This window comes from Notamacropus eugenii, chromosome 6, assembly GCF_028372415.1.
Source record: "Notamacropus eugenii isolate mMacEug1 chromosome 6, mMacEug1.pri_v2, whole genome shotgun sequence".
Classification (NCBI taxonomy): Eukaryota; Metazoa; Chordata; class Mammalia; order Diprotodontia; family Macropodidae; genus Notamacropus; species Notamacropus eugenii.
Window position 1 is genome coordinate 618,251 of NC_092877.1, and position 27,756 is coordinate 646,006.

The 27,756-nt window shown below is 37.5% G+C and overlaps 1 protein-coding gene and 2 pseudogenes across 2 annotated transcripts; all 3 read right to left on the reverse strand.

The window, feature by feature from the left end:
- Positions 1 to 3,752: 3,752 nt before the first annotated feature.
- Positions 3,753 to 4,518, reverse strand: LOC140510966 (olfactory receptor 1165-like; annotated as a pseudogene).
- A 14,684-nt stretch (positions 4,519 to 19,202) lies between these two features.
- LOC140510967 (olfactory receptor 5D13-like) lies at positions 19,203 to 19,859 on the reverse strand (annotated as a pseudogene).
- Positions 19,860 to 21,738: 1,879 nt separating this feature from the next.
- LOC140511489 (olfactory receptor 5D18-like) lies at positions 21,739 to 23,935 on the reverse strand. Of its 2 annotated transcripts, XM_072620628.1 has the most exons (2): positions 23,923 to 23,935; positions 21,739 to 22,670 (listed from the first exon to the last, which is right to left on the reverse strand). In XM_072620628.1, exons 1-2 carry the CDS (start codon positions 23,933 to 23,935, stop codon positions 21,739 to 21,741), a joined length of 945 nt encoding a protein of 314 aa, XP_072476729.1. The 2 variants fall into 2 exon arrangements, with proteins under 2 accessions (XP_072476729.1, XP_072476728.1); XM_072620627.1 differs by lacking the exon at positions 23,923 to 23,935 and having other exon boundaries at positions 21,739 to 22,683.
- Between the last annotated feature and the right edge of the window lie 3,821 nt (positions 23,936 to 27,756).

The following is a 27,756-nucleotide window of genomic DNA, read 5'->3' on the forward strand; positions in this document are numbered from 1 at the left end:
ATTGGCTTCTACTTTCGCAATTCTAAATTTTAATCAGTAGTTTTCTTCAGTTAACTTTTGTACTTCATTTTCCATTTGTGCAATTGGTCCTTTTAAGGAGTTTTTTTTCCCCCCTCCAGTTAGGTTTTGTACTTTGTACTGCCAATTTTTCCAGTTAGGTTTTGTGTTTTCTTATCAGTTTATCCAGTTTTCCTTGTTAAGGAACTGTTCCCTTCAGAGAATCCTTTTTCTCTTTTGGGCAATTGTATTTTTACAATCATTGGCAAACTTTTCTTCTACCTTTCTAATTTTGTTTTAAAAATTCTTCTTGAGTTCTTCCAAGAATGCTCTTTGGGCTTGAGACCAGTTCATATGCCCTCTTGAGGTTTCAGATTTCAGTACACTATCAATGCTGTCCTCTTCTGTATTGGTATTTTGATCTCTATCTCCATAGTAAAACTCTATGGTCCTTACTTGTCTGTTTTGCTTCTTGCTCAGGGTGACGGCCTTTTTCCTGTCTTTCAATATGGATCTTTGCTTCTGGGGCATAAGTGGCACTGTCCCACAGGTGGCTTTGTGTATTGTGGCTTCTGTTTATTTTAGTTAGAAGCAAGAATGCTGCAGCTTACTTGGTGGTGAGTTAACTGGTGTGTGCCAAGGTTAAGGCCACATGAAGTCTTTCTGCATTTTCCCGTGGTTACACAGAAGCTCCCAGTGTGAGGTATGGGGGAGAGGTGGTCTGGACATAGAAGGCCTCCTTCTCCTTTGAGATAGAGTACAGGAAGACTCAGTGGCTGGGGAACCCCCACCTGACCTGTTGTCTGTCCAGTTCCCCTGGCTGTGCTAAAGCATGCCTTGGATTCTGATTTTGTCTCTTATGGGTTCCATACCCCCTCTCGCCCAGGGTTCAGGATCTCCTCCTGGTTCACTGAAGTAGGTCTCTTTGGGACACCTCTGGACCTGTTCTTGTCCCCTTCAGCAACAGCAAGAGGGTCTCTGCTTCTCAATCTCCCTAAACTCCCAACCTGAGAGACTGTTGTGCCCCTTCTGTTGATCCTATTCCAAAATTTTTCCTGGGGAAATATTCTCTGCATTTTTTGAGGTCAACAAAGAGAGGGTAAGAGCACTTAGAGTTTATTCCACTACCTTGCCTCTTAGAAGTTCAAGTAGGTAACTTTCAAATATTTGTCTGTGGTCTGATCTCGGTAGAGGGTGCCGCTGTTTTCAGGGCCTGCATTTTTCTCTCACTTAGTTCTGCTGGACTCCCATCCTGGGCTGATATATTTGGGAAACCTCACTGCAACTTCTGATTCAATCTGCCCCGGTTACTGCTCTGCTCCATTATGGTGGAGTCTTGGTTAGTGCAGACTGTGCACTCTGCACTCCCCCAGCTCTGTGTAACAGATGCTTCACTTCGTCCATCAGGGCTGTTCTGCCCTGGAAAATCATCCACATTCTGGCTCCTACTGACCTCTGCTGCTCTAAAATTTGTTCAGATACTCTTTTTAGATGTATCTGAAGGAATTTGCGGTAGGGCTCACTATGCCATCTTGGCTCTGCCCCCACCATATATGGATATTTCACCAATATAACTTTGGCATACATTAGAAGCTCATCTTCATCCATATCACCCTGTAATGGACTCTATTTACGTCCTTCTAGTAGTGAGGCATTGAGATGGGAAGATTGTATTCTGTCAGACAAGAGTAGAGAAGGATTCCCCAGTACAAATTAAGTGATGCTCTGCCTCTTTTAATTATCTAACATATAGTAAACTAGTACTCTGTGAAAGGATATATAACTGAACTTACAATTAGATATTCTCAATTCTTTTCCCTTTTTATGATAAAAAAAGTTCATCTTTCTATTATTGTCTTCAAATAAGAAACCTTCCGTTTCATTACATGGGCTTTTGTTTGAATATTTTCTGCATTTATTATTTTTCCTATCATGAAAGTTAATGCAGACTGCTATTAAACAGATGTTGATTGCTTCAAAATTTTCTTGTCATTGAGCAGAGATCACCCAATACATCCCAGTCCATTGTCAGTCTTCTTTACTTCTGTTTTGCCACTGGACTTCATTGACTCTGGAGGAAAGATTTAGATTGATGAATTTGCAGTCCTGTCATGGATCGACTTGCACAAAATAATCAAAACCAAAGTGATCAGAAAGAATTCAATGCTGTATACAGCAATAGCAAAGGTTTTTTAAGAACTTTGAGCAATTAATTCATTTTAACTTTTATAAATACCCAAACTAGAAAGAAGGAAGACATTATCTACTTCCAGAAGAAGAACTCATGAACAGAAGTATTTAAATAATGATTTTGCATAAATAAATGTTTGTGTTTGTGTATACGTTTGTACAGGAGTGTGTATGTGTTTCTAATGGTACATATCTCTAGGGTAGGATCAGTGAAGAAAATAGGAAAAATATTTTGCAATTTTAGTATGTATTTAAAAAGAATAACACATATTTTAAATTACATATTTGATCTGGCACATATTTATGAGAATGGCTGAGCTATTTGTGGTGCATGATTATGATTGAAAATCATTATGCTACAAGAAATGAGAAGCTCAGTGATTTCAGTGATAAGAAAATATGGGAAGAATTGCATAAAATAATGAACAAAATGAGCAGAACCTGAAACACTGTATACAGTAATAGCAATAACATTTTAAGAAAGTTTTTGAAAAAATAAGCTACTTTGTCCATAATACATACTGCAATTAACTATAAACATCTGGAGAAAAATGATGCTTGCTTCCAGAGATAGAACTGATAAATAGCAGTATGTATAACATGATTTTACATATGTATAACTATTTGTGTCTAATGGTAGCCATATCTAAGTCTGGGAGTGGAGAAAAAAAAGAAATTTACTTGATATATTTGAAAGGAATAGTAAATTGTGCACAACAGATTTGAACTTTGATGTGCAACCATCTTTTTATTGTACTGTTCTATGGAAATGTTTTATAACATGCATTTTAAAAAAAAGGAAGAGCAAGTTGTACACAGTAGATTTGAAGTTTCATGTGCAATCATAGTGTTTTATTATGCCATGTTATTGAAATGCTTGTTTTATTCTATTAATTAAAAATAAAATAAAAAAAAACAAATTGGAAGTAAATTTCTGTGATAGAATTGCTCATGTTGAAAGCAAGGACAACGAAGAATCTTTGCATCGATGCTACAAATAAATCAATTGACCAATTCATATTAAATCTTTATTATGTTATGAGAACTGTACTAAACCCATTGTAGGACTAAATTTGACTTAATAAAAATTGATCATATTGAACTTATTCAGGTGCTGGGGACTATTATTCTCTTCAAACACTGAATGTTGTCATTCCTCAAGGTGTTATTTTTTGGCACATCTTACAGAAGCTCATCTCTTAGATTTCTGGTCCTTTCTTTTCCATGAAATAGTTGAAATATGAAGAAACAAATATTCAGTCTTGTAGAATCATTAATTTTTTTTGGAATAAATTGTCAAGCAACTTTAATTGAATGTTCTGAGATTGATGCTACACCATGAAGTACATAAAAATGATTTTCTTGCAGTGATTTTTTCTCATTTCAAATATCATTTCTTCATTTACCTAAGAATTTTATGACTATTCTTCAGATGGTTGTAGAAACTGGAACTGTGACCACCAGAAAAGGACATAACCGAATATGACACAAAAATTTAATTAAAAATGACCATAAGCTCCATCAGAACAGTTTAGAAAGAAGTCATAGAAACCATATAAATGATCTTATTGAGAAACTGTTCTGAGATCCATTAATTTCCCGAAAGTTTCCTTCATATTATTGTTCCTTAGACTGTATATTAAGGGATTTAGTATAGAAATCACTACAGTATAAATAGTAGTTCCTACTTTGACTGAAGGTCACGAGTTTTGGGAATTGGGAATACAATATAGAAAGAGGACAGTCCCATAGAAGATAATTACAGCACATGTGGGAGGCACATGTGGAGAAAGCTTTATATCTCCCACTGGCTGAATGCATTTTGAAGATAGTGGCAAAAATAAAAAAATAGGATGTGAAGATTATGATGAGAATGCAAAATGCATTGCGATTTCCAAAGATAGCAAGTATTAACTCACTGAAGTGTTTATCAGAACAGGAAGCAAAGAGAAAGAGAAAATATTCACATACAATATTAATAATGATTTTGGTCTCACAAAATGACAATACAAGAAGTGAGTAGGTGAACATAATAGAAGAAATTAAGCCCCAAGAATATGCCACAACCACTAGCTGCGCACAGAGTTTTGGGGACATAGAAATTGATCACAATCACGCCCACATTCCCCACCACAGTGACTGCATGGATGGTGATGAACAGTAGAAAGAGAGCTACCTGGATCTCTGGATAACCAGAGAATCCTAAAAGGATGAACATAACAGCACCAATCTGATTCCTGTCAGGGCTCACCATCATTCCTGTTGGAGAGAGTTAGAGATTGAATATGAGAAGCCAAACATAAATAAAATTGAAGAACAGAGAAAAATCATGGAATCTGAATTAGAAATTATTATTGCTATAATTATTAAGGAGATAATAATAGCATTAGTTTCAAAGTTAATATTTACTCACAAGTCCTACATATTTGGGTTGAGAGAAAATCATAGAGCATGAAAGATTACAAAATAGGAGTGAAATAGAGAAAGACCTGAGTACATAGATGGCTATAAACTTGCAGAATCTAGTATAATCTCTGCTTTAACAAATGTCCAGGCAGTATTTTTCCCCAGTCTTTTTGGCTGAGGCACAAGGTTGTTTAATGACTTGTCCAAGGTACTCCCTAGTACCTTCAGAGGTAGAGCTGGAACAAGAATCTCTTTTCTCATTCTCTCATTCTATCCTCTATACTAAATTGCTCCTCCCGGATTTGCATTATATGTACATGTGTGTGCATGTAGGTTTGTTTTTGTACATATATGTCAATTTGTATACCTAGATACAAACATACACACACTCATTTTTAGGATAGTTTAAAAATAATGAATCAAAAAAAAGCCTTGCTACCCCAATGTGAGATCAAAAAACAAATCTCTCTCTTTCTCTCTCTCTCTCTCTCTGTCTCAGTTTGTGTCTTTGTCTCTCTCTCTCTCTCTCTCTCTCTCTCTCTCTCTCTCTCTCTCTCTCTCTCTCTCTCTTTCCTTATCTTTCTAAATTTTCTCCTGCTTTTTCAATTTCACCCATCCCTTTTCCACATTTCTAGTGTCTTCAATGGATTTGTAGACTCACTGGTCCTAGCACCTAATTTTTTTTTAATTTATTATCACATATTTAGGGCTTAAAGATTTATCAGTCATGTAGTCTGGGTAACCATTTCGTAGAAAAGGAGAGGTTAAATGAATTGTCCAAGATAAGATTAATATTAAACAGTAAATTTGTGATTGTGATTTGCTTTTTGTGTTCATCTTTCCACTATTGCATCTCATCTTCAAAAGCAGTAACCCTCACAATAGAAATATTCCTATTTCAAATTATGTTTAAAAGTAAATGGACTATTAGCCTGTCATTCAAATCCTTCCATAAACTTGCTGTCTTGAACTGATTTTTTGTCCCACTTGTAACAGCCAGCACCAACTACAATCCAAAGTGTATATTCTTTATAATATCAACACGATGTATATTTCTGAGTCCATATGTCTGCTCTCACCATATTACTGGCCTCTGTGACTACTTCCTACTATTTCAATTGTTGAAATGTTACATTTTCCTCAAGTATCAAGCAAACCTCTCAATTTACACACTGCTCATTGAAAATTTTCTGTTCATTGTCCACCCTGTCCTCTCAAAGCTGAGAAAAATTTTGTAAGAAACACTAAACTCTTATATTACTCGTAATGATCTTTGTGTGCAGATGTCCACCTCGCTGATGTGAATTATGAAGCCTCTGATGTCAATGAATTTGTTTGGTACAACTTTGGTTTTTGCACATGTTCAAACAAGATGCCAAAACTTGGTAAAGAAAATACTTAAAAGGAGAAAGAGAAATGTCCTTGAAATCTTCAGGTCATTCCAAAGAACGAGTCAGTCTCTTCCACTTTTAATAAACTGTAATTATTCAGAACAGCTGCCTGAGATCAAGCCTAAATTCCCTTCTTTATAATTCCCTCCCCTCACTCCTAGTATTATGCTACTGTATTCAAGACAGTCATGATTCTCCTCTTCCTCATTTCATTTCAGGATTTATTGCATCCCTTATATTGTCGATTCTTGTGGGATTGTTGTCTTCCCAAGAAATAATAAACTCATCCAATCAAACTATTGCTTTATTGTCAAACACTTAAGCTGATTTCAGTCTTGTGTTTGTTTAAGTTTAATAATTGCATGTTGCTCTGAACATTTTTGAAAGGAAAGCTCTAAAACAATTACCATTTTTAGAATATAATCTAATTAATCATAATTAAGTGACAAAGAATGTGATTACTCTTTTTTTAACTAAATGAGAGATTTAGATGCTTTGTCTGGAATTTTGATTCCATAGTTACAAGTAGCTTCAGACATCTAAACCACCTTCACTGATACAGTGCAAGGCATCTTTTGCAATTTGTAACTTCAGATAACTCCTTAGGAATAGAAAGTGGACTCACTTTTTTTGGTCCATTTTCACTCAGTAAACATATTTCTCAGACAGAATATGAACCCAGGTTGTGCTTATTCCTAATCCAGCATTACTTAGATCATATTACTATTCTTCTCTAACATGCTTTACTAGTTCTGGTATGTCTTTTTCCTTTTATATTTGACAGATATATAACTTGATTCGTATCCAACATTATCTCTCAACAACTTTCCTACTTATAATCACAGTTAAGGGGAAATTACTCTGCTCATTATTATTTGAAGATAGTATATGCATTGCTGCCTTCATGTCAGAGCATATATCATTTTCCCCAAAGGATGATACCTTACTTTTTGATCCCTACCAGTTCAATCTATCCTCTCACACATAGCTTTCTCAGGTTCAATTTTTACTGACAATCCTACTGCTCCCTCCACACAGAAACATTCGTCATTCCTCTCAATTTTTGTAGCCTTCATAACAACTGCCAGTGGAAAATTAGCAATAGCTAAATGATATTGGTATTGGTGTTTGTATGAACCTGTGTCATCTTTGCACATGTACTTAAAAGTCCTTGAAAGAAGAGACTGTACCTGATAACTTGCAATATTCATGGATATTAGCTTCCATGCATAGGAATGGTGACAAAAAGCAAATTATGATGACGAAGGTGACCTGAGTGAAAACCTCCCTCTCCCTTTTTTGGGAGTTCCTTCCAGATTTACATTTAAGGGAACTTATGAAAGGAATATTCTAATTTCCGGTCAATAAACCAGGAAAAAATGATTGTTCAGGAGGAAATAAGCAAACGTGCACTCATCAGAACATAGACTCTCCTGGACGTTTCAGTTCCTTGATTTATACTATAGATGCCTTATCATGTGATGTAGTAATTTTATGATTTGATGACTCAATGATCCCTTCCTAATGATCAAGCTCAGAAGTACTCCACTGATATACATTATTACTAGAAAACCACAGTCGTTTTCATTGACTGGACAAGAAAGATGTGGTTCTCTACTTTTTAAAGCAGAATGCAGACACAGATATATGTCCTCTTACTCTATCTGAAAACCAAGTACGGTACGTATGATGAAGATGTTACATTTTTCTCCAAATCCTTTGGGAGTCTGGCCCTAGAGACTCTCTACTTATACTGCATGCGTTGTCTCTAAAGATGTAATTGAAGAAAAATAAATGGCTCTGCTACTCACTTTCAGATAATAGAATTTTCTAGAAATTAAATTGGTCTTGCAGTTAGAATCATTTCCCCTTTTAATAAATATAAACATAGACTTTCCATAAAATCATAAAATACACAATCAGATCACATCATGGAAAAAAATGCCCTCAGAATTATTGGGGAAGGACTTGGCCAGCATCACCTTAATAACTGCTTATTGAGAGAACTTAATAAATACTTCTTGACTTCACCTTGCCCAGGACAGTTAAAACACTGTAAAAAGTTGATTTCAAGATGCAGAACTTCTCCCTCACTCTAGCATCTGGCAGAGTCAGTTGATAGAGAGAACGATTTCACTTGGTGATCTAAGCTCAGCCAGTCTTAGGGCAAGAATCTCTACTCTGGGGATGCTGCTCCTAATATCACTGGACATAAGCACTCCTGAGTTTTATGTCATTCACACTGCTATATATTCTTTCTACATGGAATATCTTGGATACTTAATTTCCTAGATTTTTAAGATTGATAATGACCCTAATGCCAAACCACTTTTTTTATTAGAGAAATCTCCTTGCCCTTTCACTCTCTCACAGTAATACAATAAGCAAGTTTGTGATGTAGGAGACATATATGGTGACTTCACGAGGCAGCAAATATTTAATTACCACTTATAAAGTTCCAAGTACTTCACTTAATATTGGAGATACACAGATAAATAAATATAAGGAAAAATAATGTATGTATACAATATATGCATAGTATTTAAGATTTCAAGATGTGATGTAAACTCTTTCTTATTTTAATTTTATTTCATTTTTTCATTATTATATAATAAAACAATTGTATTTTTTTTGGTTTTGAGTTCCAAATTCTAACTGTATGTCCCATCCCTTAATTCTCCAGTTATGTCAAAGATTTGTATAGTAGTCATTTTGTATGGGAAGACGAGAGAAAGGGAGAAAGAGAGAGAGAGAGAGACAGAGACAGAGAAAGAGACAGAGAGAGAGGAAGGAAGGAAGGAAGGAAGGAAGGAAGGAAGGAAGGAAGGAAGGAAGGAAGGAAGGAAGGAAGGAAGGAAGGAAGGAAAGAAGGAAGGAAGGAAGAAAGAAAGAAAGAAAGGGAAGAGGGAAAGGAAGAAAGAAAAGGAATGAAAGAAAGAGAAAAGGAAAAAATTGAAATAGGGAGAGAAAATATCATGTTTAAATTTCTATTCAGAAAATTCAGGGGGCGGAGCCAAGATGGCGGAGTAGAAACACACAAATACGCTAGCTCCGAACCCACAGCCCAGGAAATATCCGTAGTAAAGAGCCGCCAATAAATTCGGGAGCAGGAGAAGCCACATAATAGTGGAGCGGATAAGATTTCTGTTCCAGAGGGACCTGCAAACCTCTCGCAGAAGGTCTGTCACACTGCGGCCTCGGAGCCCAGCCCAGCCCTGCACTGGCCCGGCAGCAAGAGGAACAGATCGGAGCAGACTTCAGGGACGGGATCTCCAGCGGCCACACGGGTCCCTCCACTCACAGGTGACGGGGGTCGGTGAGAAGGTCTCTTTGGTGGGTCGAGAGGGGAGTGGGGTGCCCTCATACTCAGGCCCCCTCGGAAGGCAACAGGGAGGATCAGGAGGCGAGGTGGGTGTGAGGAGAATATTCAGAGCTCAAGTCACTGGCTGGGAAAATGCCCAGAAAAGGAAAAAAAACCAAGACTATTGAGGGTTATTTCTTGGTGAGCAGGTTTCTCCTCCCCTCCCTTCTGATGAGGAAGAGCAGTGCTCATCATCAGGGGAAGACACGGAAGTCAGTGCTTCTACATCCCAGCCCACTCAATGGGATCAGTTCTGGGAAAAGGTCTTAAAGAGCCCAAACAATTTTCAAAATCATGATAGAGAGGTGGAGGAAAAACTGGGAAGAGTAATAAAAGACTTGCAAGCAAAGTATGAACAACAAATCAGCACCCTGCTAAAGGAAACCCAAAAAAATGTGGAAGAAAATAACACCCTTAAAAATAGGCTAACTTAATTGGCAAAGGAGGTTCAAGAAGCCAATGAGGAGAAGAATGCTTTCAAAAGCAGAATTAGCCAAATGGAAAAGGAGATTCAAAAGCTCACTGAATAAAATAGTTATTTCAAAATTAGAATGGAACAGATGGAGGCTAATGACTTTATGAGAAACCAAGAAATCACAAAACAAAACCAAAAGAATGAAAAAAATGGAAGATAATGTGAAATATCTCATTGGAAAAACAACTGACCCGGAAAATAGATCCAGGAGAGACAATTTAAAAATTATGAGACTACCTGAAAGCCATGATCAAAAAAAGATCCTAGACATTATCTTTCATGAAATTATCAAGGAAAACTGCCCTGATATTCTAGAACCAGAAGGCAAAATAAATATTGAAAGAATCCACCGATCACCACCTGAAAAAGATCCAAAAAGAGAAACTCCTAGGAATATTGTGGCCAAATTCCAGAATTCCCAGGTCAAGGAGAAAATATTGCAAGCAGCTAGAAAGAAACAATGCAAGTACTGTGGAAATACAATCAGGATAACACAAGATCTAGCAGCTTCTACATTAAGGGATCGAAGGGCATGGAATAGGATATTCCAGAAGTCAAAGGAATTAGGACTAAAATCAAGAATCACCTACCCAGCAAAACTGAGTATAATACTTCAGGGGAAAAAAATGGTCTTTCAGTGAAATAGAGGACTTTCAAGCATTCTTGATGAAAAGACCAGAGCTGAAAAGAAAATTTGACTTTCAAACATAAGAATGAAGAGAAGCATGAAAAGGTAAACAGCAAAGAGAAGTCATAAGGGACTTATAAAAGCTGAACTGTTTACATCCCTACATGGAAAGACAATATTAATAACTCTTGAAACTATTCAGTATCTGGGTACTGGGTGGGATTACACACACACACATGCACATGCACACACTCATAGAGACAGAGTGCGCAGAGTGAGTTGAATAGGATGGGAGCATATCTTAAAAAAAAATGAAATCAAGCAGTGAGAGAGAAATATATGGGAGGAGAAAGGGAGAAATGGAATGGGGCAAATTATCTCTCATAAAAGAGGCAAGCAAAAGATTTTTTTTTTAGTTTGGGGAAAAAGAGGGGAGGTGAGAGAAAAACATGAAGGTTACTCTCATCACATTCCACTAAAGGAAGGAATAAAATGCACACTCATTTTGGTATGAAAACCTATCTTACAATACAGGAAGGTGGGGGACAAGGGGATAAACAGGGTGGGGGGGACGATGGAAGGGAGGGCATGGGGAGGAGGGTACAATTTGAGGTCGACACTCACAGGGAGGGACAGGATCAAAAGAGAGAATAGAAGTAATTGGAAACAAGATGGGAAGGAGGGAAATATAGTTAGTCTTATATAACACGACTGTTATGGAAGTCACTTGTAAAACTACACAGATTTGGCCGATATTGAATTGCTTGCCTTCCAGAGGGAGGGGGAGGGAGGGAGGGAGGAAAAGAAGTTGCAACTCAAAGTTTTAGGAATAACTGTCAAGTACTGTTCTTGCCGCTAGGAAATAAGAAATACAGGTAAAGGGGTATAGAAAGTTATTTGGCCCAACAGGACAGAGGAGAGGATGGAGACAAGGGCAGAGAGGAATGATGGAGAAGAGAGCGGAGTGGAGATGGGGGCAATTAGAATGCTCGGTGTTTTGGGGTGGGGGTAGGGGACAAGGGGGGAGAAAATTTGGAGCCCCAAAATTCTGTGAAATAAATATTTATATATATATATATAAAATAATAAAAAAAGAAAATTCAGACAATATTCGTTCTTTCTCTTGAGGGAGATAGCATACTTCATCATGTGTCCTTAGGGATAGTCTTAGATTACTCTATTGCTGAGAACAGCTAAGCCATTCATATTTCTTCATCATATAAAGCTGTTGTTACCGAGGAGAATGTTCTCTTAGTTCTACTCACTTCACTTTGCATCAGGTCATGCAAGTCTTTACAGCTTTTGTGATATGAATCTGCTTGTCATTTCTTATACCACATTAATATTCCATCAAATTCATATCCTACAGTTTGCACAGCCATTCCGCAATTGATGGGCATTCCCTCAATTTCCAATTCTTAGCCACTACAAAAAGAGCTGCTCCAAATATTTTTTGTACAACTATATCCTTTTCCCCCTTTTAAAAAATGTCTTTGGGATACAGACCCAGCAATGGCATTATCTGATCGAAGGGTATGCACAGTTTTCTAATCCTTTGTGCATTATACCAAATTGCTCTCCAGAATGGGTGGATCACAGTGTATTAGCTTTCCACCTTCTCCACATCCCCTCTAACATCTGTATTTTTCATTTTTTTGTCATTTTAGTCAATCTGAGAAGTGTGAGACGGTATTTCAAAATTGTTTTAATGTGTATTTCTCTAAGCAATAGTCAGTTAGAACATTTGATATGATTACAGGTACCTCTTATTTCTTTACCAAAGCATGTTGTTCATATCCTTTGACAATGGATGAACTAGGGAAGGATTTGTGTTCTTACTGACTTGCCTCAGTTCTCTCTATATTTTTTATTTATTTATTTTTAACACAGTTTATAACAGATAAACCAATTCCAACTTTTGGTCAGGTGATACATATTTTTAAAGCATTTACAATATGGACCACAAAAAAATTTTTTTTAAACATAAGCCAACTGAGACACAGATAATATTTATGTTGCTAACTTCACAATCTCTTGATCTAATTGTCTCCTCAGTATTACTAAGAATAAAAAGACCCTAACTTAATGTTGTTGGTCTAAAGTTCTGTGCCTAATAGTTTAATTTTAGGCAGCCTCGGATGTTCCTCTACCTATAATCTATAATTAAATAGATGTGGTATTAAGCTTACAGACCTTTTGACTATAGGGAAATGCTACCAAGAGTGGGGACATTGCAAGGAAACAATATCTCCCCAACTTCATGTCTATTCCAGGCAGAAGTAGATTGTCCACTTGTATTCAGTCCCACCTCAGCCAATGCTGAACAGCTGCTCTCCCATTCTTCCCTTGAGATCACCTATGCTGTTCATACCAGCATCTCATGAGCATACTGACATCATGTAATGGAGGCTGAGATCGCCTTTCTTGCTTCCCATACCTGGAGTTAGACTCAGAAGAACAGTCACTTAGTAGCCCCACATCATCTAAAAATGGCAAGTTCCTATAACCAGGTTTAAAATATGATTATAGTTTCACTTTTGCTAAGAAACATATTTTAGGCAAGTCCTAAGTGGCTTATATGCCTTGATATACATGTTCTAATTCTTGATTAAATGGCAATCATAAAATCAAATTTACCATTAAAACCTCGACTTTTCCACTAATGCCAAATTTTATCAGCTGTTACCTTCCTCTTGGAAAGTTAGACTGCAAATCTTTTCTCCAAACTAAAGATGTCATTGATTTATTCTCAGGAATTAATTCAGTCTGTTGTTTTAATACTAATTGCTTTTACCTCACTTTGTAAAATGACCAATTTTTCTCCCCATCACCCCTCTCCTCCCACTTCCTAATACCTTGCATTTTGGTTGCTCCTTTCCTCAATGTATGCTCCCCTCCATCACACCCCACCTCTGTCCTATCCCCATCTTCCTTCTTGCAGGGCAAGATAAATTCCCATACCCCTATCCCTGTAATTCTTATTTCCCAATTATAAGCAGTAAAAATTCTCAACGTTCCTTTCTACTACTTTGAATTCCAACTTCTTTCCCTGCCCCCTCCCTCCCCAGCCCCAGTAAGAAGGGAAACAATTCAATACAGACTAAACATGTGTTGTTTTGCAAAAGACTTCCTTAGTAATCATGTTGTGTAATACTAATTATATTGCCCTCTGACCTACCCTATTCCCCTTATCTTCCCCCCTACATTTGACCTTGTCTCTTCTCAAAAGTGTTTGTTTCTAGTGACTCCCTTCTCCCATTTGCTCTCCCTTCTAACATTCTCTTCACTCCACTTGTTGCCTCCTCTCCTACTTTCCCCTGGTGTGATATAAATTTCCCTATCAAATTTAGTGAGCATGTTATTCCTTCCTTCAGCTACGTGAGGGGAGAGTAGCTTTATTCCCCCTCCCCTTCTCCCTTATCTCCTCCATTGAATAATATTTTTCTTATCTCTTTTATGAGTTATAGCCTACCCCATTCCATTCCTCCCTTTCTCTTCCCGGAATTTTCCTCCTTCACCCCTTAATTTTTATTTGATTTTGTTTTATTTTATTTGTGTGTGTGTGTATGCATATCATCTCTTCTGCTATAACATATCCAGTACTCTCTATCTATGTGTATGTGTGTGAGTGTGTGCGTACAATGTCTTCAACTACCCAAATACTGAGAAAAGATTCAAGAGTTAAAAATATTTTCTTTCCATGTAGTAATGTAAACAGTTCAGCTTCAGAGATTCTTTTATGATTTTTCCCCCTGTTTACCTTTTCATGCTTCTCTTGATTCTTGTCTTGGGAAGTCAAAATTCTAAATACAGATCTGGTCTTTTCCTCAATATGAAATCTTCAAATTTGTCTCTGTCACTGAATGTCCATTTTTTCCCTTTAAGTGTTATATTCAGATATGCTGGGTAGGTGATTCTTGCCTTCAATCCTAGTTACTTTGACTTCTGAAATATCTTACTCCAAGCCCTTCCATCCCTTAATGGTGAAGCTGCCAGATCCTGTGTTATCCTGATTGTATTTCCACAGTACTCAAATTGTTTATTTCTAGCTGCTTGCAGTATTTTCTCCTTGATCTGGGAACTCTGAAATTTGGCCACAATATTCCTAGGAGTTTCTCTGATCAGGTTTCTTTCAGGGGGAGATCGATGAATTTTTTCAACATCTATTTTGCCCTCTGATTCTATACCATCAGGGCAGTTTTGGTTGATAATTTCGTGGAAGATAGTGTCTAGGCTCTTTTTTTTTTGATTAAGGTTTTCAGATAGCTCAATAATTTTAAATTATTTCTCCTGGATCTATTTTCCAGGTCAGCTGTTTTTCCAATGAGTTCTTTCACATCATCTTTGATTTTTTTTTTAAATTTTTGGTTTTGTTTACTAACTTCTTGGTTTAACTCACAGTCATTCTTTTCCCTGGACTCATTTCTCTCTTTCAATGAATTATTTTGTTCAGTGAGATTTTGAACCTTCTCCTCCATTTAGCTAATTCTGCTTTTTAAACCATCCTTCTCCTCATTGGCTTTTTGGACCTCTTTTTCCAATTGAGTTAGCCTCTTTTTAAAGCTGCTATTTTCCTCAGCGTTTTTTTGGTTCTCCTTTAGTAAGCTGCTAACTTGTTTTTTAAGGTCTTCTATTTCCTGAGCCAAAAATTTAAGTCCCCTTTGGAGGGAGGGTCCTTGACTTCCTCTGGCAGTATGCCTTGCTCTTCTTCCTCATCCGAAGGGATGGGGGGAGACACTTATTCCCCAAGAAAATAACCTTCTATGGTCTTATTTCTTTTTCCCCCTTTTCTGGGCATTTTCCCAGCCAGTTACTTGACTTCTGAGTTTCCTCTCCACACCCACCTCACCTCCAGATCCAACCAACTAGCACATAGGGGCTGAGATTCAAATCCTGCTTCCCAGCCTCAGGGCTTTCATCGAGGGCAAGGCTGCTATTCAGTGTGAGATTAAGTTCAGGTGCTAGGGTGGGGGCAGGGCCACCACACACAGTTCAGTTCCCTCAGGGGGTTTACGCAGAGACCTTCAACAATGGATCCGGGTTCCTGCCTGCTTTGGGAGCCCCTGTTTGCTGCTGCCTCCTCTGCTGCCTCCTCAGGGGGCCTGAGTTATGGGGACACCCCACTCCCCTCTGGGCCAGCCTTAAAGACTCTCTCACTGACCTTTGGCACCTGTGGGTGCAGGGAGCTGCGCTGCAGCTGGAGATTTCGCTCCTGAAGCCTGCTCGGATCTGCTCCCCTCGGTGCCTCGTGGCCAAGGCAGGGCTGGGATCCACTCTGGGTCCTTTTGAGACGGACCTTTGATGTTGGTTTTTCAGGGCACTCTGGAACAGCAATCTCCTCCACTCCGTAGTTGTGTGGCTTCTGCTGCTCCAGAATTTGTTGGGAGTTCTTCTTGACAGGTATTTTATGAGCTGTGCGTTAGGAGCTAGATTATGTGTGTCTTTCTACTCCACCATCTTCGCTCCTCCCTGTTTTCTATATATTTGAGAAATAAAGCCTTTATCAGATACTTATTGCAAAAATTTTCCTGACTCTTCTGCTTCCTTTAAATATTGGTGTCATTGTTTTCTTGTTTTTGCTTTGCAAAAATCTTTTAAATTTTATAAAGTCAAAATAATCTGTATTACATTTTGTAAATCTCTCTATATTTTGCTTGGCCTTCAAATTTTCCCTTATCCGTATATCTGGCAGAGAAACTAATTTGCTTATGGTATTATCCTTTGTGTTTAAATAAGGTATGCTTCACCTTGGATGCCCCCAAATTCAGAACAGGCTCCTCTGATAATATGATTAGTTTCAGGTGAAGTAAATGATGGAATGGAAGAACTCATCTATTATTTTCTAGAAAAGAAAGCAGGGAAAAGACTCTGAAAGGAGCAAGTAGTGGAATATGGTATGTAAACCCTTCAACCAATCAACAGCACCAAGCAACTATAATGTCACTAAATAAACAATTCTAAGAAACACATGTAGGGGATTTTCAGAAAGAAGGAAAAATGAACCACGATGTGTAAGACCAGCATCCTTACTTAATCATTATTTAGCAAGAGAAGCAATAATTTGTGTAAAGGAATAACATCAAACCATGAAAATGAGGGAACTGATCAAACTTTCTGTAATTATGACAAAATAAACACTAAATTTCTGAAATAAATAAATCAGACAGTAAACTTCTTGAAATTTTCAGATAATCCTATTAGAATGCTGGTACCCCACTTACTTGGGCTTCTCACTTAGGAGAACCTCCACAAGAAAGAATTTATTAAATTTTTAAAACTTCCAATTTTTTGAGAAAGATTCCAAAATGTAGGGTGTATGATAGAAAAAAGAAGGTTATCCCTGTGGAGTACTAAACCATGTGTCCAAACACCTGAATCCAAGGTTCAAGTTGCAGTGTGAAAACGAGAGGAAAGCCCTTTGTTCTACAAATCTTGCACATATTGGCAAATATTCCATATACTTTCAGCACTGAAAAGGAATGAAAATAAGATGATCTTAACTTATTCAATTGTGTGTGTATGTCTGTGTGTGTGTGTGTGTGTGTGTGTGTGTGTGTGTGTGTTTCGCATACTCTTCTGTTCAGGTAATTGCTGTTATTTTGTCTTTCTATCACTGATTGCCTAAAACAAAGATCTGAATAGTTCAGGTAGTTAATATGCATTTTCTCAATTAAATTACGTCCCCCTTGTGTGTTCTTTCATTGTCTGGAGCAAAAATATGATCAGAATTGTCACATGTGTAGTTCTACATCATTGGTTCCTCCTATTATTACTATTTTTATCATTGTTTTTGAGAGGTAGATTTCTCAGTGGATATAGCTGAGGTGTGGAGTCTGGAAGACTTGAGCTCAAATTTGGCCTCAGATACTCTCTGAGGGGCACATCATTTCACTCAGTTTGCCTCATCCATAAGATGGTCTTGTGAAGGAATTGGAAAAACATTCAGTATCTTCCAAGGCAACCTCAAATGGGGACTCTAAGAGTCAGACACACCTGAACCCAATAAACAACACTTGTTAAATCCTGAAGAACAAATCACAAATTGCACCAGATTCCTTTGTCAGACAGGGATTATCAGACTGTCCATCAGGATCTGAAAAACTCTAAAACATGTAGATGAACTTAATGTAAAAGAGAGATATGTGTGATGTTTCTGTTCAGAAAAAAAAGAATAATTAGAAACAGTCATTAATTCCTATGCCATATGAATTTCTTCAACAACAGCAATATTTCTGAACATACCTGTACATCCATTCGAATGAATGGATGCACATGTCTATCTAATTATCTCTATCTATATCTACATTTCTCTATCTCTATATTTATATCTCTATCTATCTATCTACTCTTGTCTACACACATATGTAAGCATGTCAATAGTCAAATAGTATCTGTGTGTAATGAATGCACAGTATTGAAGGAATTAGAAAATGCCTCATGTTTGGAACTTGGCGTTTCTGCTGGAGTACTTAAGCCTCAGACCTAAAATCATGGCTCTGGAAGCATCTCAATTTCTGAGGAGGTCACTGTCCTGGAAGAATATTTTCTCTTATTGTAGAACACATTATCTTATCAGAACAGACAGAGGGGTGACTGGCCCAAGGATTTTTGTCCCCTGTCAGATCCCCAACATTCATGCCTCTGACAATTCCCTTAATGTTTAGTATATTCCCTACACTGTCCCATCAATAGCTCCCAAAGACACCTTTATTCCTAAATTAGCTATCTAGTATCTCTGGCCTTGTTATCCTGTACACCTTTTCCATATAAGCCTCAACAGCATGTTAAGTTTCTCGCAGGTTCCCTAAGGATCCTTGCCTGTTTTTGGTAAAGCATTCCAATAAACGTTTTGCCACTTGATTAAGAGAAGGCTTGAGTGTATGAATTCATTCCAGACAAATCAACCTTGGCATTACTGGGGATCCAACACCTTCAAACCCCAACATTTCTACTGATTTTTAAGAGAATTTAGATGAATTAATGGGCAGAGACAGGAAGTTATACATTTCGGAAAAGAGGGAAGCAGGCAACATGAGAGAAGTTTGCATTTCTTTGGGTAGTTTACCATTGCATTACATTACATCAACCTCCTGTTGTGTGTGAGTGGTTAGTGATCTCTGTTCTATTCTCCGATCATCAGTGGTCAATTCTCAGTATCTTATATTCCAGCAGAACCTCTCCCCACTCCAAGACCTTCCCCCAACAACTAGATAGGAAGATTTGATGAGAGTACACCAGAAAAAAAACAGATATTTAAGAATAGTAAATTAATAACATGAATATATTTTGCCTGTTATTTCAACGAGATAAGCTTTACGGTGATGGGAAGGAGGCCAATCTATTGTATAAAGTAAATAGTAAGGGGATTTATGCTTGTACACGTTTTCAGATTTAACATTCTTTTTCACTTAAACATGAATTCGTAACAGTGTGAAAAATAAGATGGAACTAAAAGTTTAAACGCCCAAAAAGTCTGTGTCTTAGAGTTTTTGAATGTATTCATTGTTCAGTTAAGGCAATAGCACCATCAATTAAAGCAGAATATTCAAGCAACGGATGTGGCTGTTCTACTTTTTGGTTGATAGGAGGGATAGTGGTGCTGATGACGATGATGATGATGATGATGATGATGATGATGATGATGATGATGATGATGATGATGATGGTGATAGTGATGAAGATAATAATTTAAGAATAAATCATTTTGTCCATTAATATAGTGAGTGTTTCCTTCACATCATTGTCCCTCAGATTTTATATTAGTATGTTCATCATGGTGATGACCACTGTATAGAAATCAGAGCCCGCTTTGATGGTGAACCAGGAGCTTTTACTATTCACTGTACAGTAGAGGAAATGAATTGTTCCAGAGAAGATTCCAAAAGCTGTCAGGTGAGAAGCACAAGTGGAGAAGACCTTATGCCTTGCCCTAAGTGAAGGCATCTTCATGACAGTAATAAAAATGAAAGTATAAGAAGTGAATATGACCACAAGTGTGCTCAAGATATTAAATTTGCAACTATAAAAGTTATCAGCTGACTAAAGTGCTCATCAGAGAAGGAGGCAGAGAGTATGCTAGAATATTCAGAGACAAAATCATTAATGATGTTATTCTCACAAAAATTTAATACAAGGAGAGAGTAGGTAAAGAGCAGGAAGAAGAGTAATCCCCAGGAGTATGGTGCAGCTATCATGTTTCTGGAATATGATGACCATATGTAGAAGGAGATTGCAGATGGCCACCTAGTGGCCATATATCTTTACTGCCAACATGAATGTGTCAGTCAAAGCACAGTTACCAGTAAGGAAGAATTGTGTGATGCAAGTAGGGAGAGATATTGTCCTATACTCTACAACTAAGTTTTTCAACAGTTTTGGTGTAATAGCAATAGAGTAACAGAAAAACACAAAGGACAAGTGTTTAGGGGAAAATATATATCAGATTGTAGAGTTTAGGGTTGATAATGATTTCATTCATTCCAAAACTCCCTATTACAGTGATTATATAGATGACCAAGAAAACCAGAAAGAGAAGAATCTGAAATTCTGGGTAGTCAGAGAATCCCAAGAGAATTCATATAACTGCAACACTCTGATTTCTCTCATAGATCATCATGACTAAGAAAAAAAGATAAAAGTAAATACTGAAAAACAGAATAGTTCAATGAGAAGGAGATAGGTAATGAGATGAAGGTAGGTTTAAAAAACGATGACAATCAAAGGTCATTTAAAAGAAAGGAGTGTTCCTTTGATGAAAGGCAATGTTTCTCAGCTGATAAATGGGTCAGCATTGAAGTCAGAAAGAGTATATTATCTCTATTTTATATCTTGTAACCCTGAATTAACCACTTAACCCCTTGATGATCTAGGAAACTCACTAATGCTTCAAATTATTGATCAGATGCCAATCTACTTTAGAAAAGATGATTTCAAAATAGAAAATATTTATATTAAAGCAGTTGGAGATCATTTCTAAAATAGTGTTTACTGAAAACTCAAAAGAAATCAAGTTTTGTGAGAAATTAATAAGGAGTTAATGAGGAAAAAGGGAAATAAGAGGGATTCATGCTGGAGAAGAGAGGGCAGGAGAAGAGAAGAGAGGAGAAGAGAGGAAAGGAAAAGGGAGGAGAGTTTTCCAAAATCCTACATGTTTCCTCTTATGTGCTCATCTTTCTTTCTCTTTCAAATTTTTTTTTCATTTTTCCTTTTGTCATCCAGGATTTGTTATTTTCCATTAACAGTTATTTATTAAGCTCTTAAAATGTGCTGAACACCATGTTAATTACTGAGGATGCAAGTAAAGGCAAAAATGCAGTCAGTGCTCTGAAGGAACTTTGCCAGGAAAACAAAATGTGAATAATTGTGTACATATCAAGTATGTACTGTGAATATACACATACGTATACACACATATATATGTTTTTCACAGACATATAAAATATGCATACACACACACACACATATATATATATATATATATGTGCATATTTGCTGTTGTTCAGTCACTTCAGTAATGTCTAACACTTCCCTACCACATTTTGGTTGTTCTTGGCTGGAGTGGCTTGCCATCTCTTTCTCCAGCTCGTTTTACAGATGAAGAAATCGATGCTCAGTTAAGTGACTTGTCCAGGGTCACACAGCTAGTAATTGTTTTCAGTCATATTTGAACTCAAAAAGAAGAGTTTTCTTGACTCAAGGGCCATAACTCTATCCACTGGGCCACCTAGCTGCCTCTTATGTACAGACACACACTCACGCACACACACAAACACCCTGTAGTATGTAGTATAAAAGAAAGATAATCTCAGAGGGATCTAGTAATGAAAGAGCATGAAATAATTTACTTAAATATAGAGAGGGATAGAGAGAGACAAGCACAGAGACACAAATACACACACACGCAGAGAGAGAGAGAGAGAGAGAGAGAGAGAGACAGAGACAGAGACAGAGACAGAGACAGAGACAGAGACAGAGACAGAGACAGAGAATTACAGTGAAAGGACACGGAAAAAGACAGAGAGATTGACAGTAAATAAATTGAGCCCTAACTCTGCCTCTCTCTTTATGTTTCAATAACTGTGTCTATCTCTCTGGCTCTTTCTGTGTTTGTCACTGTATCTCTTTCTTTCTCTCTTTTCAATACCTAGAATTCCATAGGTTTATAATGATGCCCTAATAGTTAAATTCTTTCTTGCAATGCAAAATAGCCATTGTTCTACAACTTAGAGGCTTACATAGATATTGGAGTCACCAAGAAATTAATCTCAGACTCAGAAAACTAACAATAATTTTAGAAAGAAAATATTTTGGTGTCTATTAGTTTCCTGACAGTTTCTTTCACATCTTTGTTCCTAAGACTGTATATTAGGGGGTTCAACATGGGAATGATCACTGTGTAAAAAACAGAAGTCACCTTGACTATGAACCATGAGACTTTAGAACTGGGAACACAATAGAGAAAGAGAAGGGTCCCATAGAAGATGGATATAACAGTTAGGTGAGAAGCACAGGTGGAGAAGGCTTTCTTCCTCCCCCTTACTGACTGCATTTTTATGATGGTGACAAAAATAAAAGTATAGGATGTAAGGATGATTATAAGCGTGCTCAGGACATTAAAATTAGCAAGGATGAAAAGAATCATTTCACTTAAGTGTCTGTCTGAACAGGAGGCAGAAAGGATGACGGAATACTCACAGAGAAAATTATTAATGATGTTAGTACCACAAAAAGATAATCTAATGAGAGAGTAGGTAAATATGAGAGAAGATGTTATTCCCCAGACATATGCCCCAGTCACCAGCAGGGTGCATCGTTTCCGGGACATTGTAACCATATATAGAAGAGGATCACATATGGCCACAAAACGGTCATAGGCCATTACTGCCAACAAGAAAGCTTCTGTCAACACACTGGTAGCAGCAAAAAAGTACTGTGTGATGCAGCTTCCAAAAGAAATCTTTTTGTCTTCCACAATTAGGTTTTGTAAGAGCTTGGGTGTAACTCCAGTAGAGTAACAGAAATCCACAAAAGATAAGTGACTGAGGAAAAAATACATGGGAGTGTGGAGTCTGGGGTTGATCCTGATGATCATAATCATGCCCAAATTTCCCAGTACTGTGGTCACATAGATGACCAGAAATAGAAGGAAGAGGGGAACTTGGAGATCTGGGTAGTCAGAGAATCCTAAAAGGATGAATATGACTGCAGCACTCTGATTTCGGTCTTCATTCACCATGGTACCTGTCAAAGAAATTAACAGTATTTTAGAGTTGGGATATCTTAATGGTTAAATACTATAATCCTAATCTAGAGAAAAAACCCCCCTTTAAGAGACAGATAACTGACTACCTAGCCTTCTGGTTGAAGACCTTCAACAATGAGTAACTGATTAGATTTCAGGAAAAGCTATTTGACTCACTTATCTCTGTTTGGGATGAGGCTTAAATATATATTAATTTTAAATTTTCCTACTTCCAATTTCTACGCATTACTTTTTGTCTTCCTTTCTGGGACCAATCACCCTACAGTGGTTGCCACAGGATTGACCTCAATCAAAATCCTAACCTGTAAAATCTTAGTAATTCTAGAGATTCTTTAGGATAAAAAAAGAAACAATCTTACTTGAGATTTAACAACCTTTGTATTACAATTCAAACCTGCTTTCTCTATTTACTAAGCGTTATTCCCCTTCATGAACTTTGTGGCTTTATTGCTAGTCCTCACGTGTATCACTTCATGGCCCATCTCAGAGCCTTTGCATAATTTGTACTGCACTGCCACAATGCACTCTCTTTTCAAGTTCATATCAGAAGAACTCTAGTTTACTTTAAAGCCTAACTCAAATTCCACCTTCTTTCTACAAATTTATCTTTCACAAATCCAGTAATTATGTTATACATATACTTGTACATTCTCTTTTATTCATCTACCATATATCCCTGCATAATTTCCACATAAAACAAAATTATATGTTTTATCTAATACTTTGATAAAATGTAATCTATACAATTGTTTTCATTGATTAATTTAATTGTGCTCATTTCGCATTTTTTTCTACACCAATATTTTCATCTGTGTAGGGAATTTAGGGCATAAAAATTTCATTATTTGTAGTCATGCAGCTTATATGTATCACAGGTCAAACTAGTTCTTTTATCTATTATATCATATTGTCTCTCATCAATTTAGAAACCCTGTTTAAAAATAATGGGGGGATTCAGAGTTAGTCTAGTGTGAGTCTTTGAACTCAGCATGAAACATCTTTGGATTTTGTGATTGCTACTTCCTTTACAAGTTGTTAATTAACATTCCTTAAATCGTAGTTGTGTGTGTATGTGTGCATATCATATTAGATATTTTTTTTAATTTTGTATCCTGAAGATATATTTTATAGGAACTACTTCACTTGTATCTATCCCCACAATGTAACCTGAATTCATCTCCTTATTTCTAATCACATTCACAAACTTTATGCAGGTCAACATCATCTCTCATCTACTGTGCTGCAACAATAGACAGCTAATTTTTCATCTTGCTTCTAGCCTGTCCTCAAACTAATCTATCTTTTGTGCAAGATGTAAAAATGATTTTCTGAAAACTCAAGTCTGATTATATAATCTTCTTTCTAATTCTCCTCCAGTTTCTCTCTGTTGCCTCTAGAATCAAATGAAAGCTATCCTTCCCTCCCCTCCTCTCCCTTTGTCCTAGCCCTCTCTCCTCATCTCCACTCCTTATCCTTTCCTTGTCCCTCCTGCTTCTCCATTTATCTCTTCCCTTTTCTTTTCCCCTTCTTCCTATTCACTTCCTACCCCCTTTCCTCTCTTTTTTTCCCTTCCCCTCATCATTTCTCTCCTATGTTCTCTTAGTTTGAATTTAGAAGGGAGGAGAGGTATGAAGACAATGTTATTGTACTGATCGCAATAGTTTCATTGTGGCTGGGAAAAGGAAACATGCCAAGAAAAAAATGACATGAAGAGAAATGATTCTCTGTAAAATGGAGCAATTTTGAAGACTATGAAATTTCCTACATTTTACCTCGTTACATGCAAAAAAGAAATTTATCTTTGGTATACTTAAATAATTTTGGCACTGCAATCACCTTTTATTCCATGCTCCACCCCCTTCCCATAATCTCTCTGGTCAAACATGAGGAAGAAGTTAATTTACTTTGCAGGCTACACTACTACTATCATCATGAGAAGAGTCAGCTTAGAAAGTCTCCAGAACTTGAGTGGGAAAACCCCACCATTGTTCCATTCTAATAAATAGTTCGATTCATAAAGGCAGTCTTATAAATTGTTTTATAGAAGATCAAGACATTACCAGGAGAAAGGAATTGAAAGGAATTAATTTCTGATAGCTACATTTCAGCAATGGGTCAGGATTCTTAGAAGATAATTTTAAGGAATTATTTTTTAAAAATAGATTTGGAGTTTGACAACATAAATTCAAGTACTGACTCTTTCAGTTACTTCTTGGTTGTTTTACTTTGCTTTCCTTCAATTTCTTATTCAATTTTATTCAAATTTAATAATAATCTATATATTTAAAATAATTTGTTAACCACTGGAGGGAGACATAGATTTGTCTGCCACTCTCTCTAAATGGGATTAGATGAGAGGTGAGAGGACAATTTTCATTTCACTCTAGAGAGGGAGATGTTGAAAGAGAATTAACAGGGGGAGCATAATCAGTCCTGTGCTTTATATTTTAAATGAAAAAGTTCATTATATGTATGATGTCCTGAGTTCAAAGTTTCCTTAATATTAAAACTTCTTATTCTAATACACCAATTTTATGTGTTTTACTGTCACCAGCTGCATTCTCCTTCAATAGTCTGTGCTTCATTGTCTAGGCTCACTTAACACAATATGGTAGACAATCCTTCCTAGTTCTTATAGATGTCTTGCAAAATGTCTGGGGGAGGGAGGTGAAGGTACAACACTTAAGGAGAAACCTCAGACATATTAGAGAAAACTTTATTGTCTCTGGTGTTAGCAGGAGAGGGAAAAAATAAAGTGCAAGCTTATTTGACCTGCTTCCATGGAATATCTACCTACACTTCTTTAACCCATTGCTTGTGGACCTTTGCTTACAAATCCTTCAACCCAGAGCAGAGGCACTTCATTTAACTTCTGTACAACTGCTTACATATCATATTCACTGGGCCTTTAAGTGATTCTGGCTGTTATGGAATTTTATTCTTTAACACAGTGTCCTATATCCCTAACTGGATTCTAAGCCACTTGAAGTCAGGTACTCTGTACTCAGTGACTCTTTGTTTCCTAGGGTCTAATATAGTAATTTATATTCAATAGATGCACAGTAAGTTTCCACTGATGATGATACTGACATGGAGGTTGTGATCTATTTTATATTACACTTATTCTTGTTCTATAAACTCACTCTTGATCAATCTATAGAATCATTGCAGATGATAATTTAATAGACACAGATTTCAGAGGGAATTTCTGTTTTCTGTGGCACCAATGAGAAAAGGATTCAAGTAAATTTACTTACCATAAGGTGAATACTTGAGAACAATTTATTTCTTAGCTATGAGTTGCTTGGAGTAATATACTGGTGAGGGTAAAAACTATACTACTGTGATACAATACTCAAGAAAAGAGTATAACCACAGTTTTAGGCCAGCAGTGGGCATTCACAAAGGCTGATAATATCAAACAAGAGGAATGTTCATAGACAGGGCAAGGAGAATACTGTTTTCTCCATTTCACACTGGTACTTTGAGTAGGCAAAAAAAGAGAAGAAACGAAACATTATACTATGTCTGGAACCTCTGTCTGAGAAGAGTGCTGGCAACCTTACATATGCATGTGGGACTCTTAAGAACCACACCCTAGAGAATATCTTCTGAGCTTTACTCAAAGGACAACAAAATAAGGCATTACAGAGAATCTAATGTCTCTTATGTAAACTTCTCAAAACAGGATGTCTTTTAACCCACACTGGAGATTCTAATTAGATGTTTATTTTCCATTCATCTTATATGCATCTGGTTAAAAATCTATTTTTATCAAGTGTTGTCATTTCAGTCTTGACCAAATCTTTGTGACCCCATTGTGAGTTTTCATGGCAAAGATGCTGGAATCATTTGCCATTTCCTTCTCCTGCTCATTTTATAAATTTACAAGGCACCTGAGACAAACGTGGTTAAGTGACTTCCCTATGGTCACACAGGTAGTAGCTCTCTGAAGCAAGCTTTGTATTCAAGAAGACAAGTCTTCCTGATGTCAAGCCCTCAGCTTTATTCTTTGAGACATCTATCTTCCCTCTATGTGAATAGGAATCAAATAGATGCAACAGGAGGTAATTATTATTTAAATAATCATTAAACTCAATTTTGTACCTAAAATGACAATATAAGGAGAGAATACATGAATATTATATGCAAACATAACCTCCTATAGGGGGCGGAGCCAAGATGGCGAAGTAGAAAGAGGCACATACACATAGCTCCGAACCCACAAACCACAGAACGGCTAGAGGCGACCAACCCACGGCGAATTCTGCACCCAGAGACCACGAAATATTGGAGCTAGGGAGATTTCTGTTCCAGAGAGACCTGCAAACCTCTCACAAAAGGTTCCGTCGCGCTGCAGACTCGGAGACCAGCCCGGACCTGCGGCGGCTGCGGCTCCGAGAGATACAGATCCGAGAAGGCTCCAGAGACGGGATCTCCAGCGGCGGCACAAGCCCCCCCACCCACAGGTGACTGAGAGGGTAGGTGAGAGAGTCTCTTTGGCGGGTCGAGAGGGGAGTGGGGTGCCCCCATGGCTCGGGCCCCCCCAGGAGATAGAAGCTGAGAGGCGGCTGCAGACAGGGGCTCCCCAAACGGGCGGGAGCCTGGATCCATTGTGAAAGGTCTGTGCATAAACCCCCTGAGGGAACGGAGCCTGAGAGGCGGCCCTGCCCCGATCTCAGCACCTGAACTCAATCTAACACCGAAAAGCAGCCCTGCCCCTGCCAAAAACCCTAAGGCGGGAAGCAGGATTTGAATCTCAGTCCCCAGACGCTGGCTGGGAGGACCAGGAGGCGAGGTGGGTGTGAGGAGAATATTCAGAGGTCAAGTCACTGGCTGGGGAGAATGCCCAGAAAAGGGAAAAGAGATAAAACTATTAAAGGGTACTTTCTCGGAGAAAAGACACTTCCTCCCTTCCTTTCTGATGGGGAGGAACAATGCTTGCCATCAGGCAAAGACACAGAAATCGAGGATTCTGTGTCCCAGCCCACCCAATGGGCTCGGGCCATGGAAGAGCTCAAGAGGAATTTTGAAAATCAAGTTAGA